Source organism: Podarcis pityusensis (assembly GCF_964106645.2).
Source record: "Podarcis pityusensis genome assembly, chromosome: 5".
NCBI lineage: Eukaryota > Metazoa > Chordata > Lepidosauria > Squamata > Lacertidae > Podarcis > Podarcis pityusensis.
In genome coordinates this window covers 44,750,730-44,773,237 of record NC_138032.1, presented here as the reverse complement: position 1 = coordinate 44,773,237, position 22,508 = coordinate 44,750,730, and the positions used below count along the sequence as shown (strand labels likewise).

At 40.4% G+C, this 22,508-nt stretch overlaps 1 protein-coding gene across 11 annotated transcripts in view; it reads left to right on the top strand.

The window, feature by feature from the left end:
- The window catches only part of NT5C2 (5'-nucleotidase, cytosolic II), a 78,932-nt gene that overhangs the window by 5,526 nt on the left and 50,898 nt on the right, over positions 1–22,508 (top strand). For 7 of the 11 annotated variants that reach the window (XR_013986591.1, XM_081006179.1, XM_081006181.1 and 4 more), the window contains exons 2-3: positions 3,246–3,379; positions 18,529–18,602. Coding sequence is in view for 6 of the 11 variants with exons in the window: in XM_081006179.1 (XP_080862305.1) it covers positions 3,279–3,379; positions 18,529–18,602 (175 nt within the window). In the remaining 5 variants the exon portion in view is untranslated. Of the gene's footprint in view, positions 1–3,243; positions 3,380–18,528; positions 18,603–22,508 lie in introns of those variants that run through there. The other 4 variants (XM_081006183.1, XM_081006176.1, XM_081006184.1 and 1 more) reach the window with 2 other exon arrangements.

Here is a 22,508-nt window from a genome sequence, read left to right as displayed (position 1 = left end):
GCATTTGCAATATTTAGTTCAGTGCTGTGTTAAAAAGGGGGGAAAAGAATAACCTATAGGTGTTGTGTTCTATTTTTGAAATGTGCATTGCTTGCATACAGACACCTTCTCATATGCATCATGTTAGCCTGAGAAAAGGCTTTATACCTTGAGCATGCAATATGGTAGAAGTTCTTTGAAATTATCTTTGGAGCAGAAACAGTCAGTTGCTTAGTTATAATAGTGTTAGGAGCACTGTAATTGAAATAAATTGCAGAAGGTTGTTTCTGATGTGCTTGGCATGTTTACAGGTTTCTATATTTATTTGAAGCTATTTACAGATGCTTGGCCTTTAAAATAAGTTTTTGTAATTTAAGAAAGGTGCCATAGACTTTATAGTTCAGAATTTTAGCTGGCTAGCCGCCTATGCTGTTAACATACTTATCCTACTGACTTACAAAAGTATGTCAGGGTTCAGCTCAACTTATTTTTAACTTGTACCCTTTGCATCATTTGAAAAGAAACATTTGTTAAAGTAAACAAAATCATTAACCCAAAGGAAGATCAGTACTGTACAAGGTTCCTGCATCCTCCTTTCTGATTCATCATAGCAGCTTGAAATCTGTATTGCGTTGTGTCAGTTGGTATGGACAGAGGTGAAAGCAGTAAAATAACTTGGAATGGAGTTACATTAAGGGATTGGATCCACTTTATTTACACTGGTACCTCGGGTTACAGACGCTTCAGGTTACAGACTCTGCTAACCCAGAAATAGTACCTCAGGTTAAGAACTTTGCTTCAGGATGAGAACAGAAATTGCGTGGCGGCGGCAGCGGGAGGCCCCATTAGCTAAAGTGGTTCCTCAGGTTAAGAACAGTTTCAGGTTAAGAACGGACCTCTGAATAAAAAATAAATAAAAAATGGACCTCCAGAACGAATTAAGTTCTTAACCCCAGGTACCACTGTACTGAAGTAAGAATTCAAGTATGACCCTATGGAATTTTTGGTAGAAGTCATAATCCATTTTCATCACTGGAATTAAACCTCTGTACTTATTGATCCACTTTGGTACTTCAAACTTAAAAGAGTGTTGCCATAGTTGAGGCACCAATTTATTTAATTGGCTAATACTATTTTCTTTTGCATCATTAAACACATTATTTTCCATCATGCCAAGCATTACAAGATTCATTGACGAATTTTAGGTCCAGTTCAGACACTTACCAGGGCTGAAGGGCTCTATGGTGAAGGAAAAAATGTGTGTAAACTTATAATATCTTACTCTGACACAAGGATTCATATCATGTAATTCTTTGAATTCACAATGGGAAGAGATTCAGCCTTCTGTGTGTTTGGGTATTTGCTATTTGGATCCCAGTGTCAGGTTTAAAGTTATGTTTGGAGGGGGAGAGGCACTTGCCAACTAATGTTCCATTAGTTGATGATTTTTGGCTGAAGTAAACTGCTTGTATGGAAAAACTGTGCTTCTAGGGAGCTGAAGGTTCTTGAAAAACATACATTTTTATTAATTTATGTATTGCTTGTAAACAAAAAAAGGGCTTCCTTACATATATGGAACTGATGTATGAATTTTAATTACTTCTGTTCGCTTCTCCCCATATGTATTCCTAACCATCTCTCTTACTGAAATGATGAATGGAAAGGAAATTTATCTCAGTCCTTTAATGCATTCATTCTCTCTGTTGGCTGGGGCTGCCCCCACCCCCAAGGAATTAACATGTCAGTTTAGGAAAGTTTTAAATGGCAAAATGCAAAGAGATTGAAAATTGAGCAATTTGGGCCACATTTGTCAGCACAGCTGACCTAAATTGATGGTTGTAAAAACTTTATACTTTAAGTCTTTCCTGTATTTAATGATTTACAAATCATAATTGTGATACCATAAGGATATTATCCTTTTATTAGTTGCTGCTGGAATGATGGTGGCTGGAGACTGGAAAATGTCCTCAGACTTTTCAAGAGGCAGTTGATGGAGAAGCCAAGTCACAATATCAAACAGGCCAAAGGCCAAGTCAAACCTGATACATTTGCAACTGATGGTTCCTGTTTCTCCCTTTCATCAACTCCTTGTCTGACAATTTAAGACCATTTCCTGCTTGTGCTGGTTTCTGGAGAAACTGCTTCAGTATGCCTTGTTTATAGTGCTTTATCTGCTTGCTCCTGTACTCCCTCCAAGTGTGTTGTTACATAGAATGAGACACGAGAGACCTGCAATTGTTGGTCTGTTGCTGTTGATTCTTTATTGTAAATGTTAAATTGTGTAAATAAGTTTGATATTCCATTAATAAATGGATGTAATTTAGGTAGGTTCTTTCTCTTTCCATAGTACTCATAGAAACATAGACTAGATGACTCCTGATGTACCTAAGCAGCTCTTGATGCAGGGTATGCACTACTACAGCATCCTTGTTAGGTGACAATCCAGTCTTTCCTTTGAAAATTCAAATGAAAAGGAGTCTATCACATCCCAGACAGTCTTTTCCACTGTCAAATGGCCCAAAAAGTCAAAAAGATCTTCCTAAAATTTAGTCTAAATCATTTTCCTTTTAATTTAAATGGCTTGCATCCTATCTTCTGGAGCAGCTATCATCATCTGTGTGATAGCTCCTCAGTTATTTGAAGATGGCTATTTTATTGCCTTTTAATAATCTTTTCTTCAGGCTAACCACATATTCAATCTTTTCTCCAATGGCTTGGTCTTCAGGCCTCCTCACCAACTTTATTGACCTCTGCATGCATTCCAGTTTGTTCATATCCTTCTTTAATGTTGGTTCCCAGAACTAGACATGAGCAGAAGAGAGCTGCACCATTGTTTACCATGATCTAGACCAGGCTTCCTCAAACTCGGCCCTTCAGATGTTTTTGGCCTGCAACTCCCATGATCCCTAGTTAGCAGGACCAGTGGTCACGGATGATGGGAATTGTAGTCTCAAAACATCTGGAGGGCCGAGGTTGAGGAAACCTGATCTAGACACTGTACTTCTGTTGATGCAATCTAGAAGCATTCATTCAGATTGCACAGCATTCTTGTTGAGGCAAGCTTGTTGAAGTATGCATACTGAAGTATATACCCCCACATGTATGCTAGAGTCTCTGTTTTGGGTTTTTTGTTTTTTTTTTACAACTAAGATAACTGTTTTTATCAGCCACTTGCTTTCCCCCAAGTATTTATGACTCTTTTTAAAATCAGGGAGTGGTGAGACATACATTACAAACTAAAAAAGTGTCTTCATTTGTTGTTTCAGAATTAAGTGACAATTGCACAAAGCAACAACAAAATGACAACTTCATGGAGTGACAGACTGCAAAATGCAGCAGATCTTCCTGCAAATATGGATGGCTATGCTATGAAGAAGTATCGTCGGGAAGCATATCACCGGTAAGCTCTTTATGTAAGGAAAGCATTTTACTGCAGGAAAAAGCAAAGTTCCAGAGCCCTAAGGACCACATTCAAATATCTTCACATGGTTGAGAGCCAGCTGGCATTGCTTTCCCTTCCACAGGCCCCTGCATCTCTTACTGCTGGTTTCTCTCCTCAACTCAGACGTGGCTTCTTCTTTTTTTACTATGCATGTCTCTGGCAGTGTCATTCAATCTGTCTATTTATATTGCATAACTTGATGTTTGCAGGATTGTGTTGCTTCCACCATTGTGTTATTCATTCTTAGGCAAAGAGGAGGTAGAAGGGATGCTTGTTTTTGTGAAAATAAAAAATATTCTTTCTAGTAGCACCTTAAAGACCAACTAAGTTAGTTCTTGGTACGAGCTTTCGTGTGCATGCACACTTCTTCAGATACACAGAAGTGTGCATGCACACGAAAGCTCATACCAAGAACTAACTTAGTTGGTCTTTAAGGTGCTACTAGAAAGAATATTTTTTATTTTGACTATGGCAGACCAACACGGCTACCTATCTGTAACTATCTGTAACTTGTTTTTGTGAGTTGTGGTATTGTTACCCCTGCTATATTGCAACAGTGTTATGACCCAAGATCTAAACAACTGTTTTATTTTTTTTATTTAACTGGCATATACTTAATATTTAAATTGATTTATGTAGGCTTTTTCTGCTTTTTAAGATTAGAAACAAATTTTTAAGGTTAAAAAGGAGAATTCCCTGTTACTTTACTCTCCACAAATGAGTGAATAACGTCAAAGTTGGCATAATTAGAGAGGGTTTGGGCTTGTAATGTTATGAAATAGAATTACCGTATTTTTCGCCCAATAGGGCGCACTTATTTTTTTTGGGGGGGGGGGAATAAAGAAAAAAAAATTATTTCCCCCCCAAGCCCCAAAGAGCAAAGAAGCCATGACAGCGAGCGGGATGGATCCCGCTAGCTGTCTTGGCTTTGTTTTTAGCCTCGGGGCTGGGGGTCCGGGAGTGATGGCGAGGTTGCGCTCAACCTCGCCATCGCTCCCGGAGCTTGCTGCTATCTGAAGCCCGGGGAGCGCGGCGCTATAGCCTGCTGCGCACCCCGGGCTTAGGGCAGCTATCCGCAAGCCTGCACCAACCCCTCTCGCTCTCCAGGCTTCAGCGAAAGCCTGCATTTGCCCCATAGGACGCACACACATTTCCCCTTCATTTTTGGAGGGGAAAAAGTGCATCCTATAGGGCGAAAAATACAGTAATTAACTTGGAGGGGAAAGTAGGAGAATTAAGAGAATGTGACAATAGATTAAACCTAAGTTTAATTCTTTGCTAGTATGGAGAAGAGACAATCAGTTGGTGTTGAACAAAGCCTAAAACTGTCAACAGGTGGTTAAGAGGAAATAGTTATACTTGGTTGTCATCCCTATATTATTTTTGGCTCATCTGAATATTAAAAATAGCCTGTCCCTACTTGTGCGGAGGAAAGATTGATGACAGACTTGGTGGATGTAATGGAAAATATTTTTTTTCCAGCTGTTGCTTTGCCAGTGCCAGTGGTGTCAAGACAACAATAATAGCCCTGCCACATTGCTACATATTCCATGGATGTTTCATAAATATAGATACACATATTGAGGACATGTGGTTTTTAACAGAAGAAATTAATTTTATATCAGTGGATGTCTTCTTGTGTCAGATACAGATATGTGCATATGGTATAAGAGAATTCTGAGTTTTAAAAGTTGGCAAGGAATGAAATAATTTCTATAGCTTTAAAAATGTCCACCTTGCGAGGTGGTCAAATGACCTGGATGGAGTCATGTTGAAAATCTCAATAATTCATATTTTTTAACACTATTTTCTAGCTCCTCCTCCTCTTTTCTTTCTTCCTTGTAGTTCATGTTACTTCTCTAGGTCTCATTGATCAGTTTCACGTTTGGAATCTTCTTGAAAACTGAGCTTGACATTTCTGAAGCCTCAGTGTTGTGACTAGCCTTAACAGTGCAGTTCTATACAGTGGTACCTCAGGTAAGTACTTAATTCGTCCTGGAGGTCCGTACTTAACCTGAAACTGTTCTTAACCTGAAGCACCACTTTAGCTAATGGGGCCTCCTGCTGCTGCCGCGCCGCCGGAGCACAATTTCTGTTCTCATCCTGAAGCAAAGTACTTAACCCGAGGTACTATTTCTGGGTTAGCGGAGTCTGTAACCTGAAGCGTATGTAACCTAAGGTACCACTGTACATACGTTCCCAGTAAGTCTCATTGACCTCATAAGTTTTTACTTTCAGGTTAGTATGTATAGGATTGCAGTCTGACAAAGCACTCCTAATCTCCAGATTTGTTGGCTGAAGGGGGTTAGGATGGAGCAGAGATACCTCTCTGCCGACTTTGTCATTGAAAGGGCTTGTCTGCCACAGATATCCCACTGACCGTGTCCAAGCTATAGTTTTCTCCAGGTATAGATTTTTCTGTTGGTGGTTCTTTTGCCTTCAGGGGCCAATGTTAGTCCCTGGTGTGATAATGATCTTGAACTTACCAGCCGCTGGCAAGCCTGAAGTGGATGTAACTAATGAGAGACTTTGAAAAATCTGCAGGGGAGAAAAAAAGTAAGACTTCCCTCCCACATCTCTTGCCCTGGTTGGTAAGTATTATTGCTTTTTGAAAAAGGCAACACACTCCTGTTTTTAGTGGTGATTTATGCATACTAGCAAAAGGCAATATGATTTTAAAAGTGGCGTTGTAATGGGTTTAGGGGTTGCTCGTGCGTAAGTTACCGCCACTCCTGGCGAGGTTACCTGGTTAAACCCTTTCTGACTGAACAGCCTCCAGCATCGTGACTGTCTCAGTCGCTGGCAGAATCCGTCAGTAGGCATTTCTTAAACTTCTTCCAGCACAAAAGTTCCTTGACGCCAAGTCTCCTCCTACTCTCCCTGCGCGGAAGTCTTCTGCGCAGGGAGGGTGTGGGCAGCGGAGTACCCGTACTCTCTCCGCTGGTCTCCGGCGAGGAGTCTTGGAGCCTCCTCTCCGATTCCCCCATCTGCCCCCCTTCTCTACTGGTGTTACGCTGATTTCCTTCCCCAGCGGACGGGCTGCCTCTCTCGCTACTGGGACCCTCTCCACCATCCCTCTGGAGCCTTCCCTCCGCCTCTAGCTCCGATGGCAGTTCCCTGACAGGCATGATTGTACAAATTAATTAAAATAGTAAAAATCAAAACAAATAAGGCTGCAATCTTATGTACACTTATTTTGGAATAAGCCCCATTGGATTTAGTGGGGCATACTTCTAAGTAGACATCCCAGAAGATTGCACTGTAACATTTTTGGAATAAAGAAGGAATGGCTTCCTCGCCTGAATCCACACAGCCCTGGGAATGGGAGCCCTGATTTACCATACTTTTCCATGTATAAGACTAGGATAGTGCATATGCCCATTTTCTAAATTTGGGGTCCCCAAAAATAGGGGGCATCTTATACATGGGGGCGTCTTACACACGGGAAAATATGGTACTTCAGTGTTAGACTGACTATCTGATAGGCTTTTGACAAGAGGTTATATTTAAATTAACTAGTTTTTACATAGAACTTTTGAGCATTCAAAGCACCTTTTTTATTTATATTTCACCATGCGTGGAATTCTCAACCAATAAGGTAGGTCACACAGATGATATGAGGCACTTAACACATTGCATCAAATTATGCCTCTTCTTAGGCCACCATTCAGCACCCAGGACAATTAGCTGTCCAAATAAACATAAGCAATCAGAGTCATTCTGGAGCCTGCTGTGGTAATGGTGTGTGAAAGAAATAATATAATTTTGATTAGTAAAAATAAAGTGAAGGTCAATTTTCTAAATATTTCTCTTTTCTATTAACAAAATGCAAGGAAAAGGTTAAATACTAAGGCCCCCAAGATGATAGCCTTTTCCAGGCCAAGTACAGTTGTACCTCGGGTTCCATACGCTTCAGGTTCCATACGCTTCAGGTTACAGACTCCGCTAACCCAGAAATAGTACCTCGGGTTAAGAACTTTGCTTCAGGATGAGAACAGAATTTGTTCTCTGTTGTTTTTTTTTAATAATATTTATTAAGAGTTTAAAAGTTACCAAAAGAAAAAGAAAAAGAGTTAAACAAAGCAAAGAAGCAAAAAGAAACAACAAACAAAAAACAACACAATACAATGCAAGACAAATAAAACAAAACAAAGACCATTTTAAACAATTTCAATGTCATATCTTTCATTCGCTTATTTCCACGACTTCCTCACACCTCCCTTTTTGTATTCCACATCAATTAATTATTTCAGCAATTCCTTTCCATCTTCCTCTGTTTTCTATCCTATAATTATCTTAACACATTCTAACAGAAATTGTTCTCTGGCAGCGCGGCGGCGGCAGGAGGGCCCATTAGCTAAAGTGGTGCTTCAGGTTAAGAACAGTTTCAGGTTAAGAACAGACCTCCAGAACGAATTACATACTTAACCCGAGGTACCACTGTACTGCATTAACCCATGGCCAACCCTCAAAGGGTCATATGACAAAGTGGGTGTGGCTAAAGTGTAAAAAGAGGGTGTAGCCATTCAAGGACTAATTTGGGGAAACCATTTGGCCTGACTGAAGTACTGCAGAGGATTTGTGCAAATGAGCATTAAAAAATGGGGGGGGGGGATTTGTGAAGCCTTGTGGACCTGCAATTTTTTTTCCATTTTAAAATTATATTAAATGAAATTTAATACAATCACCACAAAAATAATAAACACAGCATTACGATTGTAACATACTCTTACATAATCTTAGGGCATTAATGGTCAATATAGACTCTCCACGAACATGTTTGCAAAACTGGTGGGAGAAATTGCTACTTCCCTTATGAAAAGAAGGGGGGGGGTCATCAAAGTTGTCTCTCTTTATAACACTGTTTGCTACTCTTCTAAGCCCAGATAATCACTCTGAAATAGCCATGTCCTAGATATTGTTGTTCCATACCTCAAGAGGTAGCTCAGCCTGGGATTTCCAAAAATAGGCTATCACTAAACCTGCAAATAACTTGTTGGCATCAGAGTGAAGGTGCCTAAAGTATCTTGTTCTCACTCTGTCCTGCAACAGAAACTGAATGTTTCTACTGACCAATCTGAATGAGGATAATGTGACATCAGACTTGTCTCCTTCCGTGTATCCTCAAGTTTGCTTCATCCCAGGAGCTGGCAGAAGCTGCAGAGGAGCAGCTAGCTGACCTGGAGAAAAGTCAGTTTAGACCAACGTTGGCCTTCTGATCATCCCACTGAGAGAATGAGGTTTTGGAGTGTCCACGTTCACCGGGCCTTGCATCACTTCCTATTCAAGTGATTGACAGCATAGCTCATCACCCCAAGTTCTGTTGGTGGATCTAGCAGGTTTTGGTACAAGGAGTGGGGATTGGTCCCTCAGATAGCCTTTCTGGGGCCTGCTTTTTTCTCCTCAGCCATGGTCTGAGGCTTGGTCCCAGGCCTTACCTCAGGTTTTGGTGGGAGAGAGTGCACAATGTCTACTTTAGTGGTTTGTTGGGATCTCAGGGCTCCTCAGTGACTCCAGCCTCTCTTGCATAGATTCATTTCTGCTCCTCTAGGGGGCAGGAAACTGCCTTCTTTCCCCCCCTCCTCTCCTGGGTCTAGTGATGCAGCAGCTGTGGCAGAGTTCAGGGGCACTCTTGCCTTCACGGGCATTGGATCATCTCTGGGCAGCTGGAAGAGGAAGTCTTGATGCCACCAACATGTCAGGCCAGAAGGGAGGGGGCCAGTGCTGCTCAGAGGCCCAAAGGCAAACTGATTCCTCCACTCTCTGCCTCAGCCTCTGCCACAGGGTGGCAGTGCCAGGCAAGGGCTGCAAAGCAGGTGACAAGTTTGTGTGAAAGCTTATATTTGCACTAGGGTGGATCCAGATCTCTGACACTGCTGCGGGAGGTAACACATCTGTTCAACTGGGCGGAGAACCACCTTGCATCTATCACTGTGGAACATGTATCAGGTGCTTCAAATACCAGGGCAGATTGGCTGTGTCTCTCCAGGACACGTCTTAAGCAGAATTCAGTCATCTGCCCATGGTGTTAGAACAGATGGTGTTACACTTCAGTCAGCCCGGTATGGACCTATTCATGACTCAGCAGAATACCAATGTGAATAGTGCATAAGGAACACTGCGTTTTTTACCCGAATTCAATGATCCTGAAGTTGGACCCTATGTTTGTTCCTAAGGTTAACTCAAGTTTTGATAGGAACTAGGATGTCATGTTACCTGCTTTCTGCCCCCACCCTAGATTGGACAAGGAGAGGGAGAGGCACTCTCTTGGACTTAAGACGAGCACACTGCATGTCTGTCTAAAGGGAATGGAATCCTTCCACTTGTGTGATTCCCTGTTTCTCTCCTTCCAGCCCCAAACCATGGGAAAGAAGGTTTCAACTGCTACACTTTCCAGATGGCTGAGAGGATGCATTTCCAAGTGTTGTGAGGTTTCTGTTCTGACTTGTCTGCTGGGGTCACTGCTCACTCTACTAGGAGTACCTCTATTTTGGCTGCCTTCAGCATCTCTGGGGGATATTTGTAGGGAAGTCGTCTGGTCTTCTTTGTCTACCTTTGTGAGACATTACAGGATTGATATATGTGCGTCTGCCAAAGCTTCTTTTGGTTGGCAAGGACTACAGCCAGTGGTTCTCCAGTAGGGATAGGAGGTCCATAGCTGGTCCCGCCTCTCTGAGTAGCTGTGGTACATCCCATTGGATGATCCCCTCCACCCAGCAGGAAAATGTGACATTGGACCAACTATGAAGGTTCATTTTCTGCAGGGGATGGAGGAATACTACCTGTCGTAAGCTAGTTTTGGTTATTGGCTGTAAGTTGGACAAATCTTTTTTATATGTGGGTTTCTTTTGGGTGTTTGTTGTGTTTTGCTTTGCTTTTTACTGGATGTTCTTCTTCCTCAATAGTTGCAGTTCTTGCATTTTGTTCAGCTGGCATTTTGTATCCATGGGATGCACTGCTTTTCTCTGAGATTAACATGATATTTTCTTCTGAATTGGATTATCTTGTCAGTTGAAGGTGTTGTCCACCCACAGTGAGGTAATATTTGTCTAATTTGCATATTCCTGCCTGTGGAACAAGTGAGAGGGAAAACCCATCCAAGGATCTCCTCAATCCCCTGTAGAAAATGGACCTTCATGGAGGTCCAATGTCACATTATCCTCATTCAAATTGGTCAGTTGAAACATTCCATTTCTGTTTCAGGGCTGGCCCTGCCATTAGGCAGCGTGTGAGACAAGCCACTTTAGGCAGCTGATTTTGGGTGCCATGAAAGGGCAGCAAATTGCTAGATATTTAATTTATTACTGCAATTTTTCTCCCAGGGTGCAGAGATTGTGGAGTCTTTTTAAAGTTCCAGAACAACTGATTAGTTTTAGGTAGTTGTTATTCTGTCCCAAGACTTCAAAATGTCTTGTGCAGGTCCTGTTCTGGATTTCATATGTTAGATTATAACTACAGCATCACCACCACATCTGTAAAGACACTGTTTCAATCAAGAGAAAATAATTACTTTAAAAATCAAGAATACTTTACTGATACTAGATCTGTGGTATGTTGTTAGATCTTTGGTATGTTTTAATGCTATACAACTTCAGGGCTTAGATACTTGAGTATGTGTTAGCTATGATAGCTAAAACTTGGAGCTGAAGAATTCTGTTGATAAATGTTTTGTATTGAACCATACTGGGTGGAGTATTGTGTGTAATATTTTGAGACTTGTTTAACCAGTGTGGTGAATGCTGATTACTGACTTGGTGCCAGAGACTGAAACTGCATAGATACATACTTTTATATTTCCTCAAAGTTTTTGAAATATGTTTAACTGACTGTTGTTTTACAATAATTGTATTACTGTAGCAAGTTCTGTGTAATGCTTACTTATTGAATAAAAGATCATTTGGAAAACTAGCTTATAATTAGGATGGCAAATACTGACTGTAAATTCAAGGAAGATAAAACATGAGACCCAGGAAAACATTCATAGCCTGCATTTGTGTTTTATCTGTAGTGTGCACAGTACAAGGATTCCCCCTACCCCCCCATATCATGCATTAGTAGGCTTTAGACTAATAGCTGATGTCAACTGCACATCTTATTATATCTTCTTCTAGCCTATTTGTGGGAAATGCCTATGGTATAAACAAAAATAGGGACTGAATTACAGCTACTTTCTTACTGAAACATTTTGTAATAAGACGCTGCCTATCTATAAGCAGTTATTGATACCATAATCTTCAAAGTGGAAATAACATTGATATAACATTGTTAGGAAGCTCTTCTTCACTGTATACAAGCAGAGTGCTACTTCCTTACTTCCAGTCATTTATTTGGCTTGGTGATAATTGTGAGGCTGGTCCCATTGTAGGAGTACAGTCATGTACTGTGATTGTAGTTAGACAGGAAGGAGGTTGAGCATGAGACACCAAATTGCTATGATGTCTATTTTTTCACTCTGAGGGAATACTTCTAGTCACCCTTTGGACTATTGCATACAGTTCTTTGGTTAACAGCTGTGATTAGTAAAGGTTAAACAATGGAAAAAGTTGGATTTCCGTTCTCCCTTGATACTGGCAACTGCCAAGAAACAGAACTCAGGTATTTGCATTTATTTTATACAATATGTTTATAATTCATGAGTAGCAATTTTTCAAGGTAGTAGGAAAAAACTGTTCCCCCCCCCCTTAGAAATCCGTATCTTTTGTGGATCACTAAGACACAGGTGACATAAACCATGTTGAAGTGCTTCACCTTTCCCTGTTTTCAAAAGGCAGCTTTACCCATAGGGCAGGGGCAAAGGTCTAGAAGTTAGGCCTCTAGTTTAGAATTCTAATACTGTCTCTATATTTACTTCGGCTTTACTTTTGACATATAGTCTATATTTGTATCATAGGTTTCTCTGAACCAGTATGATGTTGTAAAGTGGTGTGTCCTGTTGGGGTCTAAATTAGGCACAAAAAGATATTATGAATTGATTAGTGCTTTGCTTTGCTTTGCTTTGCTTTGCTTTGCTTTGCTTTGCTTTGCTTTGCTTTGCTTTGCTTGTGAAGAGACTGTGAGGTGTGGAAACACAGGTGGATCAAGCTAATGTTTTAATTGAAATAGTTCTTGGATTGCAAAAAGAAGCAGGATGACTAAAAATAGATGATTAAGTCCCCCCCCCATCTGTTTAAAAATGTGTAAAATTGTAAATACATAGTTGTTCTTAAAAAAAACAACTAGATCAGTATTAAATATAGGCATGACAGTCCTATTGTTAGTCTGCCGTCCTCGGATCATAAATCAATTGGTCATAGCACTTACATTGGAAGGGCTAAAAAGTTAGTGCTCTGGGGCTTGCCAGAAAGCATTTGGAATCTAAAGGAAACATGAGAGCCAGTGTGTTGTGGTGGTAAGAGTGCTGGACCAAAACCTGGGAGATCATAGTTCAAATCCCCACTCAGCCATGAAGCTCACAGGGTGACCTTGGGCCAGTCACTGCCGCTCAACCTAACCTATTGCACAGGGTTGTTGTGGGGATTAAATGAGGTGGGAAAGAATCATGTCCGCCAGCTTGAGCTCCTTGGAGAAAGAAGCGGGATATAAATGCAAATAGCTCTCTAGGTTTCCTGTCACATCCCCAAACCACCAGAAAATTTTGCCACACTTCTGAGCATGTCTAAACCTCCCCTTCCCCCTTTCTTCCCTCAACCACATGTCTGCCCTTCAAGTTTGAGCCTGGCGGGAAGTGGCTGAAAGGCCTTTGGATTTCATGCATCCCTTATTTTAGGATTGCAGCCCTGGAGTTGTAGTTTGTGCTAGTCCTACTCAGAGTAGACCTTTTGAAGCTAATTAACATGTTTAACTTAGGCTCATTAATTTCAGTGAGTTTATTTTGAGTAAAATATAGATACAACCCTTAATCTCTAAACAGAACCATTGCTTCTGCTAGATACATCCAGGTAAAGGAGATTTATCAGATACGAATATTTAGGTGCCTGTGTATAGTAGGTAGAGGGTTTGGTAGGCAGAGTATACTTCATTGTCACCTGATAAAAACAAACTGATCTAGTCTACCCAATTAACTATTAAACCTTGCTTTGACCTATGAGTCATGGGTATTTTATTTTTGTTTGCTACTTTGTTTTGTAAGGGTGGAGCTAGCCCAGAATGAAGTAGAAAGGAGCAATACTGGAAAGAAGAAAAGACAAAATTGCCCAGTGTGTACATACCTATTCTCCTACATTTAGGCAGCAATCCTATACCTAACTGGTTGGGAGTAAGCCCTATTGAACTTAGTGGGATTTAATTCTCAGTGGATATGTATAGGACTATGCTGCTAACTTCACTGTTATGGGTGCTGGTTTTAATAGAGAGACCATATGGGATTTTTAAAAAGAAATTTCATTTCATAGGTTTAAAAAAGGAAAACATACATATGATGAACAGATACAAGGTGTGGTTATAAGCATGAAGCAGCAGTATAAATAATGTCAATAAAGATGAGGGTGAGAGTATTCTTTGTTTCTTCCTATATGTATCTTTCATTTCTGTGAAACATTTTTTTAAAGATGGCTTTAGTATTATAATTTGCACAATTATTTAAGAAAAACTTGAAGAAATGTTAGTAGGAAACTTGAAATGAATTAACCTTTTTCTTGATTTGAATCAGCTTTTGTTTCTTCGAACATTCTCCTTGTATTGCTAATACTAGAATTTGGGTTTGAATTTGGGAAATACAAACTAAAGAGATGCAGCAAAATCAAATTAAAATCTAGGATGTCAAGCAAAGATAGGCTGGGAAGTCTTCATATGACAGGACGTGACTAGAGATGTTCTATGGTTGTAATAGATGCTTACTATTGTATTAGATGTTGTACTAGATGTTTAAAAGAAGTGATCAGAAAAACTAGAAAGAAACAAATGTATGCAATGGAAAAATGCAGTTATTATTATTTTATTAAAAAGAAATATTTTCCCTTTCGTTTTAGCACTGCATCGCTGCTGATGAGGTGCTCTGAAGTCCTGACTTTGGGACTCCAAAACCCAGCCCGAACTAAGCACCTTTCAGTGCATTAGAGTTTCCTGCAGGGGACCAATGCTTGGGAGGTCACCTTCTTAGTGTGGCATTCAGTGCTGGGCTTCTTTAAAGAATACCTCTAGGGAGGAGAAGCCACTTTTGTCTCCCAGTGCTGCATATGGAAGCATTTGCAGCCTAAGCAAACAACAACTTTCTGACCCCAAACATTGGGGGTCAGAGTTGAGGGCAAAGTCAAAGTTTTCCCAAGTCTCTCTCCCCCCACCCCATTCTTGGAGAGGGGAGATGGAGTTGCTTGCTTTGGCTGTGCATTCCTGTTTTCAGGAGGGTACAGGCACTTACAGCCAAACTGATCTTTTTGCAAGCAGCTCCACACTGCTCCTTTCAATTTCTGATTTTGGAAGTTGAAAGGGGCTGCAGGCGCTGCTTCGAAAAGCAGCACAGGGAAGAAGATGCAGTTTCTACTTTCCCCTCCTTGAGCCAGAAGCACTCCCACTGCCTATCAGCTGATGGATCCTGATTGTCTGATGTAGTGTGTGTGAGTGTGGCTTCCCTACTGTGGCTTAGCAGTTGTAGACGCAAGGGTGGCGAATCTCCGGCCTGAGGGTCAATCTTGGTCAGCTAGGGGAGCCAAGATGACCTGCAAGACCATATCCGCCTAAATCACAGCCACCTGTCCATCAGCTGATGGCGCTGGTAAATGCCATAAGATTCCAGGGTGGGTTACAATATTAGAGTCTTCAATTATTTTTTAAAAATAAAACCATTAGAATTACATAAGACAGTTTCAAATGGTACAGAACAGTATAAATTCAGCAAAAGAGGTCGGTTCCACAAAAGAAAATACTTTAGACTGGCAGAGGCCTGAGTAAAGTGATGCCGTGAAAGCTGTACAGTGAAGATGCTAGGTGGTAGTAAAGAATTAATCACATTAAATAATCATGCCACATTATTACAGTGGTTAGAGTGTCGTTTGACTGCTGGCACCTGGGAGACCAGGATTCAGATCCCCACACAGCCCCACAAAGTTCACTGGGTGGCTTTGCACCAGTCACAGCCTCACAACCTAATCTACTTCACAGGGTTGTTGTGAGGATAAAATGGAAAGGAGGAGAAGTATGTATGCCACTTTGAGCTGCTGGGATTAAAGCTGGGATATGAATGTAATAATACACGGGGAGAAATATTGATTGATTGGTCGCCTTTTCTTACACAAACTAATATACTTCTGTATATCTGGAGAATCCTACAAGTATACAGAAGCCACCACTTAGTGACCCTCTTTTTCTGCCAAACTGAAAGGCACTAGATGATCCAAATTCTATGTGAGAAGAGGATGATTAAATATCTCTGCTTAATTTTAAAGCAGGATATTCAGTGATGCTGCTTTTCTCTCTATTTCCAGACAGTGTCTTCAGTGAATCATGAAATATTTGCAAGAATGTTTATTCTGTTTGTTTCCCCCCCTAATATAGTATGATGCTGGCTATTATGTAACTTTTAAGATTGTCAACTTTAATTCCCCGTCTGTTACTGCCCCCCCCCCGCTGTACTTTACATGCTTCACTGCCAAATAAGGCAGCTTGCCAGGAAACTGTGACTCCTGAAGAAGCATGGAAAGTTAAGGGTAAAACATGCTATAGCCAGAGAAACTCTATTCCAAATGGACTTGTGTAGAACAGTGATATCCAGTGACTTGTTAAATTAGCCACGGATGTTTATTATGTAACACTGGCTAAGGAGATATGTGGTACCTTCAGTCTTGTTTCAGACTTCGTGCTTCAAGTCAGACTGATGCAAAATTATGTATAGATGAAGAAAATTAGGTAATGTGATTAGGCAAGTTTCTGAATTGGATAGCTACGCATTTTACAAGAGGAGCATCCAAGTGAGATGAGGTAAGATTACTGGTGCAGAAATAGGATAGCGTGAGCTTGGATGTTAAGAGTTTGCTATACAAATATTCACTTTCTCAAATTTCGTTTTAGGGATGCTAATTGCTTTTTCAGTGCTTGGTTTTGGGAGGAAAAATATCTTAGAATATAAGTAATAGATAGCTCTCCCTTTTTATATGTATTTGCCTGCTTCCTTTTTACATCTGTTCTCTCAGTTCTGTGTGAATGAAAGGTTAGATTAATTATCCACATCATATTAGCAGTCTGAATGGAGCATCCAAGCAAAGCCTTAAGACGTAACGGTGCATGCTTATACTTATACTTGTATACCACCATTTTCTTATCAATGCTGAAGACATAAATTCAGAATGTACTGAATTTATCCATTCATCAGATATTAGAAATAATTGTAATTTGTTGCCTTGCAGCTCACTCTAAGTAGAGTATTAGACTCTTAATTTCAGGGTCGTGGGTTTGAGCCCCACATTGGGCAAAAGATTCCTGCATTGCAGGCTGTTGGACTAGATGACCCTCTTGGTCCCTTCCAACTCTGCAATTCTATGATTCTTCAATTTGTCAACTTTCCCTTAGTAAAGGATTTAAATTGTTGATGGCATTATGCGCAGCATTCCTATGTGCAGCCTGAAATTAAATCTGTATTTTGAAGTATGCAGCTAGGTGAATTCAATCTCCCCTTTTAGATATTAAAGACCTTTTAACATAAAGGGCATTGGTGGTTGTAATTTTGGTTTCTGGATTTTTTAGAGAGGATAAAAGTGACAGAACTACTACATTGAGTAGGCATCTAGCTGGTTGTCCAAGGGACAGCAGAGCATGAGGGAGAGGGACAAAAGCTCTACCTTCCAGCTACCCCATACTTGCTGTTTTCAGACAATTCATAGTTGAAAGTCCTAGACTGATGCACTGCTTACTCGAGATGGGGTACAAATTTGCTGTGATGTTGTGCACAGGTGAGTGGTGAGCCAGTCAGCATCTCTGTTGATAGTCCATGGTTCACTAATTGTCTACTGTTGAATTGTATGCATGAAAATACTTGGTGTAACCATATTCACAATCAAATATACCTGACTTTGTAGTTTTCTCTTTAACAAGTTAAGTTGAAGAGCAGCACTTGTTTGCAGGATCAAATCTCCTTCCTCCTCCTCTGTTGTGCCGTAAATCTTGGCTCGTTCTGAATCTGGATATCATCCAGATGTCATTAGGGTATGAGACGAAGAGGAAAGTCAAGAGCAAACCATGGATCAGAGCCATGAAATTAGAGATGCATTGCCAAAGAGCAGTTTTTAGAGTCCAATCAAATACAAGGACAGGTAGAAACACATGAAGACATTCTAAGGGAGACTGGTAGGAATGCACGAAGGCAGATGAAAACAAATGAGTTGTGATGTTAGGGACAGCACACAGAGTGTTGTTGGCAGAACAGATGTCTGGAGGAGGAAAAGGAAGAGCAGATAGTGGAATTTCTTTAACAAAAAAATTCCTAGCTTTGGCATGGTCCTCAGGGCCATCTGCTACCAGCTATCTTGTGGGTAGGATTTTAGGAGAAAGAGGGAAACAAATTCTGATATCAGAAGGTTTCCCCTCTCCCCCCAATAGGGCTACCTACCACCAACTGCTCTGTGGGAAGGGTCCTGATGGCTTGAGGTCCAGTGCAGAGGGCCTTCTGGTGGTTTCCTCACTGCCAAGTTACAGGGAACAAGGTAGAGGGCCTTCTCAGTAGTGGCACCCTCCCTGTGGAATGCCCTCCCACCAGATGTCAAAGAGAACAACAACTACCAGACTTTTAGAAGACATCTGAAGGCAGCCCTGTTTTAATGTTTGATGGACTACTGTATTTTAATATTTTGTTGGAAGCCGCCCAGAGTGCCTGGGGAAACCCAGCCAGATGGGTGGGGTATAAATAATAGATTATAATAATAATAATATATTATTATTGTCATGTTTTGATATTGTGGTGATTTTATTAATGTATCTTGCTTTTACTTGTAATCCTTGGAAGGATTTAGCATCCTGAAAGGTGGGATATAAATAGCAACAACAACTTGTCAAGTCATGTGGTCCATTGACAAACTCCTTAGCAATCCTTGGACACTTTAGGAACTTAATTATTACATAGGCTCCCTTCAGATTTCATGTCAAAAATGTTTACCATTGGGTTTCTTACTTTCCTTTTACAGGGTTTTTGTGAACAGAAGTCTAGCCATGGAAAAAATAAAGTGCTTTGGATTTGATATGGATTATACATTAGCCGGTGAGTGTATATGATGAATATGTATATTATCTATAATTGAACCTCACATCTACAGGAAGCAGAAATAGATTGGTATTCCTCATGGTAGCAGGTGTTTTTCTCAGTAGCATTCATTTTAGAGTAGGGAAGAGCTGAGTAGCGCACAGATGCTGGGGACATGTTGCTGTCCTGATAGTTTTGACAAACATCTGGAGAAAAGTTGGCTTGTCTTTGCCATAAGGCACATAGAAACGTCCATTAAGGGAGGTGTGTTGCCCATTTTTGCGAAAGTCTGTTCACTTTAATTGATGAACCCTGCCACTATAGATAAATGAAGTCCCTTAGGGCTGCCATCCTTTATATACATACCTGGGAGTAAGCCCCCCAGAATACAGTGGGAGTTACTTCTGAATATATGTGTATAGGATTGCGCTATAAATATCTTTAAAGTATTTCCTCCTAAAGCTTAATCGTATTTTCTTTTTCCTTTGTTCTGGGTAGTGTTGCTTCCCCTTGTTCCCAAATTTGCAATATTGGTGTAGTTTCCCCCCTCCCTCCAGATTAATTTTACCTAAGGTCTCATTATAATCCATTAAACATTTTAAAGATATGTCTTTTTTCCTTTCAGTTGATACCACTAAATTATTGCTCCACTCTCTTAATGTTTGCTATTGAATACTGCAGTTTCTTTGTTTCTTCTTTCAAGCCACTTTTGCCTGTGTTCCATGCCTTCTGTGTGTCACTTCAGTAATCGAATTTATTTACAATGTTTATTTCACTGGCTTCCTCTAGCTGTAGCTAACCTTTTTTGGGCTGGGGATCGCATTGAGACTGCATGTCAACATGGATGAGACCAAAGTGTAGAGCTGGGTGTGGTGAGAACTACAGTTCTCAAGGCTATCTTCCAAAAGACACTCCCATTCTACACTATTTTAAATAATTTTTTATCATTATTTATTGATCATTAAATTTAGTAATAAAAATTAAAAGACAAGTTGTGGGGATCTTGGAGGGTCACAAATTTATTGCATCACAGAATCACAGCAGAGGAACCTTGGAAACAGTTGGTAAAATGTTTAATTTTTCTAAAGGGACAAATGGTGAGCAGGGGCTTGGAACACAAAGATATTGGTATTACAGCCCTTGCAGAAGCAGTCAGCAAACTAAAAACAATAATGATTATAAAAAGGGCATATTTAGGGCAGTCCTTAGAGGGTGATACCTTTTGGTATCACAGTGGGTGTCAAATAAATTAACTTTTCCAAGACAAGCAGCAGTTTCAGACCTCCTCTTTCTGCAGGAATGCTTATCTCTAGGCCTGAAGCCCAACACCTTGCATTGTCAGACCTTGACACTTCCATCTATTGTCTCCAAAGACCCAGATCGACTTACTGTCTACTCACCCATTCCTCCCACATTTTCCTTCAAGCCCCGCCAGTGCAACATAGGTTCCTCATCTGGGGTTTGCATGCCACTCTATTGGCTCTACAATGACCTCCTTTTCATCCGCTCAAGTTGGTCCTGCTAGGCTTACTATCCTTTAAAGTCGTGTTCCTTGTAGCCATTACCTCTGCCAGATGCATTTCAGAACCACAGGCACTGTCAGTCATGTGTGATTTTTTTTTTAAGGCAACCTTTCCTAGTTTTTTGCTGGCTTTAAATAACCTAGGAAAGCTCATCCCAGCTATCTGCCATCTCCCATTCCTACCACCCTTCTGAGTAATACCCCTCCCCACCTTCTCACTATATAGAAGGATCTGGCAACTTCTGTTTCAGTGTATCTGAAGAAGTGTGCTTGCACACGAAAGCTCATACCAAGAACTAACTTAGTTGGTCTTAAAGGTGCTACTGGAAGGATTTTTTTTATTTTGACTATGGCAGACCAACACGGCTACCTATCTGTAACTAGGAAAGCTGGTCTGCCATGAGCAAAACAAAACTAAAAAACTAAAAAACCTAAGCTGATGCTTCGACTGGCTAGATTTGTATTCTGTGGAGCTATATGTAATAGTGGAGTATTCTTTTTACCCCTTCTCCAAAATTGGAGCTTAGACTAATTTACTGTGGCTCCTCAAGCTTCTCTGATAGGGTAGCACTGAAAACTAGGTATCTACAAGCTTCCTACACCTAGAAGTTAGCTTCTAAGTTATTACAGGATTTGGCTGCTAGCACACAAGGCCCTTAGTAATCTGAGCTGTTGCTTTAATTAAATAAATGGATATTGCTTTCTTGTGCTTTTCCTTAACACATTTTTATCTGGTGCAGAGATACTTTATCAACTAGGGCTCCCTGTAGCTCATAGGTGGCAACTTCATATTTCTATGGGTGAGATCTAGCATTGCATGAATAGCTTCTTCTAGTACAATGGGTCTTCTTCAAGCTCCCCAAATCTCCTCTGCAGATTTGAGGCACCCTCTGGAACAGTTTTGGGAGGCATGTGTGGACTGAAATATGGAGGAGAGAAACGGGAAGAGCCATTTTGCTATTGGAGTTCCTTTTGCACAAGTGGGCAGACATTCTGGGATCTTATCCCAGGAACCTGGCAAACCAGGCCTCTGGATTTTTTAAAAAAATATCTAACTAATTTTCTGTACTTGGGCATATTAGCCAAAAACAATAATTCTGTACCAGAGGATATTTCTACAAATACATAATAACTTCTGTTTTATTACATGGTAGTACTTTCATTGAAAGATTCTGAGTACAGTGGTACCTCGGGTTACAGATGCTTCGGGTTACAAACTCCTCTAACCAGGAAGTGGTTGCTCCAGGTTAAGAACTTTGCCCCAGGATAAGAACAGAAATCGCTTGCCAGTGGCATAGCGGCAGCAGGAGGCCCCATTAGCAAAAGCACGCTTCAGGTTAAGAACGTTTCAGGTTAAGAACGGACCTCTGGAACGAATTAAGTTCTTAACCTGAGGTACCACTGTACTTCTGTTTATGGTATCTTCTGTTCTGCAAGTATATTCTGTTAATGTGTCAAGGGCTGACTATACAGTTGTTCAAAGTCCATCAGGAAAAATGTTAATTAAAATAGTTTAGCATTCTGGCTTCCTAAATACATTCTCTTTATGACAGAAAAGCATCTAAGCCTGCATACTTCATAACTACTTATATTCCCTTGTTCTGTATTGCTATATTGTGCTTTGTTACTTGTGTTTAGAGATTTCCTCCTTCGTAGGGAAAGTTATTTAGGATGAGTGATTTGCATGAGTGATTTGCAGTTCTTCCCCAGCCAATGTTTTTGTTTTTCACCAAATGCAGCTGCAGTCTATAGAGGAAGATGAATTTGAGGACTTAGACATTTTCACCTGGGTGCTTTTCCATTAAATGTCTCTTGTACTAGAGACAACTGAGTGTTCAAAATTGGTCTGGGAAGAAGGGTTTAGCTACCCCTTCCACCATTCTTCCAACTGACATTGGAACCTTCAATAGCAGCATTTCATTATAAGACACACCAAAACAATCCAGGACTACTGAAAACATTTCTACTTCTAATGTTTCATTTGGTGCTTTAATACTGACAAACGAGAAAGGGATGTATATCAGTGAATTAATGTAAAAAGGAATTTTTTTGTAACTTCAACATTGTCAATATGAAAATATGTAACTACCTTGGGTGGGTTCATTTGGGAAGGTGTCCTTGTACATTAATTGCTCTCGTCACTTTGGATGGCAACTAGTTGCTGAAGTGTAACTCATTTGGAAGTCATATAAACACACAAGTGGGTAATTTAAAATTTAATCATTGTGTTATATTAGCTAGCTTCATGTTTCAGATGCTTTGCCTTGTGTTTAATTTTGTTACCCTACATCACTGGGTTAGTGATGTTGCTGTGTAAATTTCAGTTTGCCAACATTGTAGTAATAGCAGAGAGTTAAGTTGGAAATGGTGTTTCGATCTTGGTTAGTTTCTGCTTCTTAATG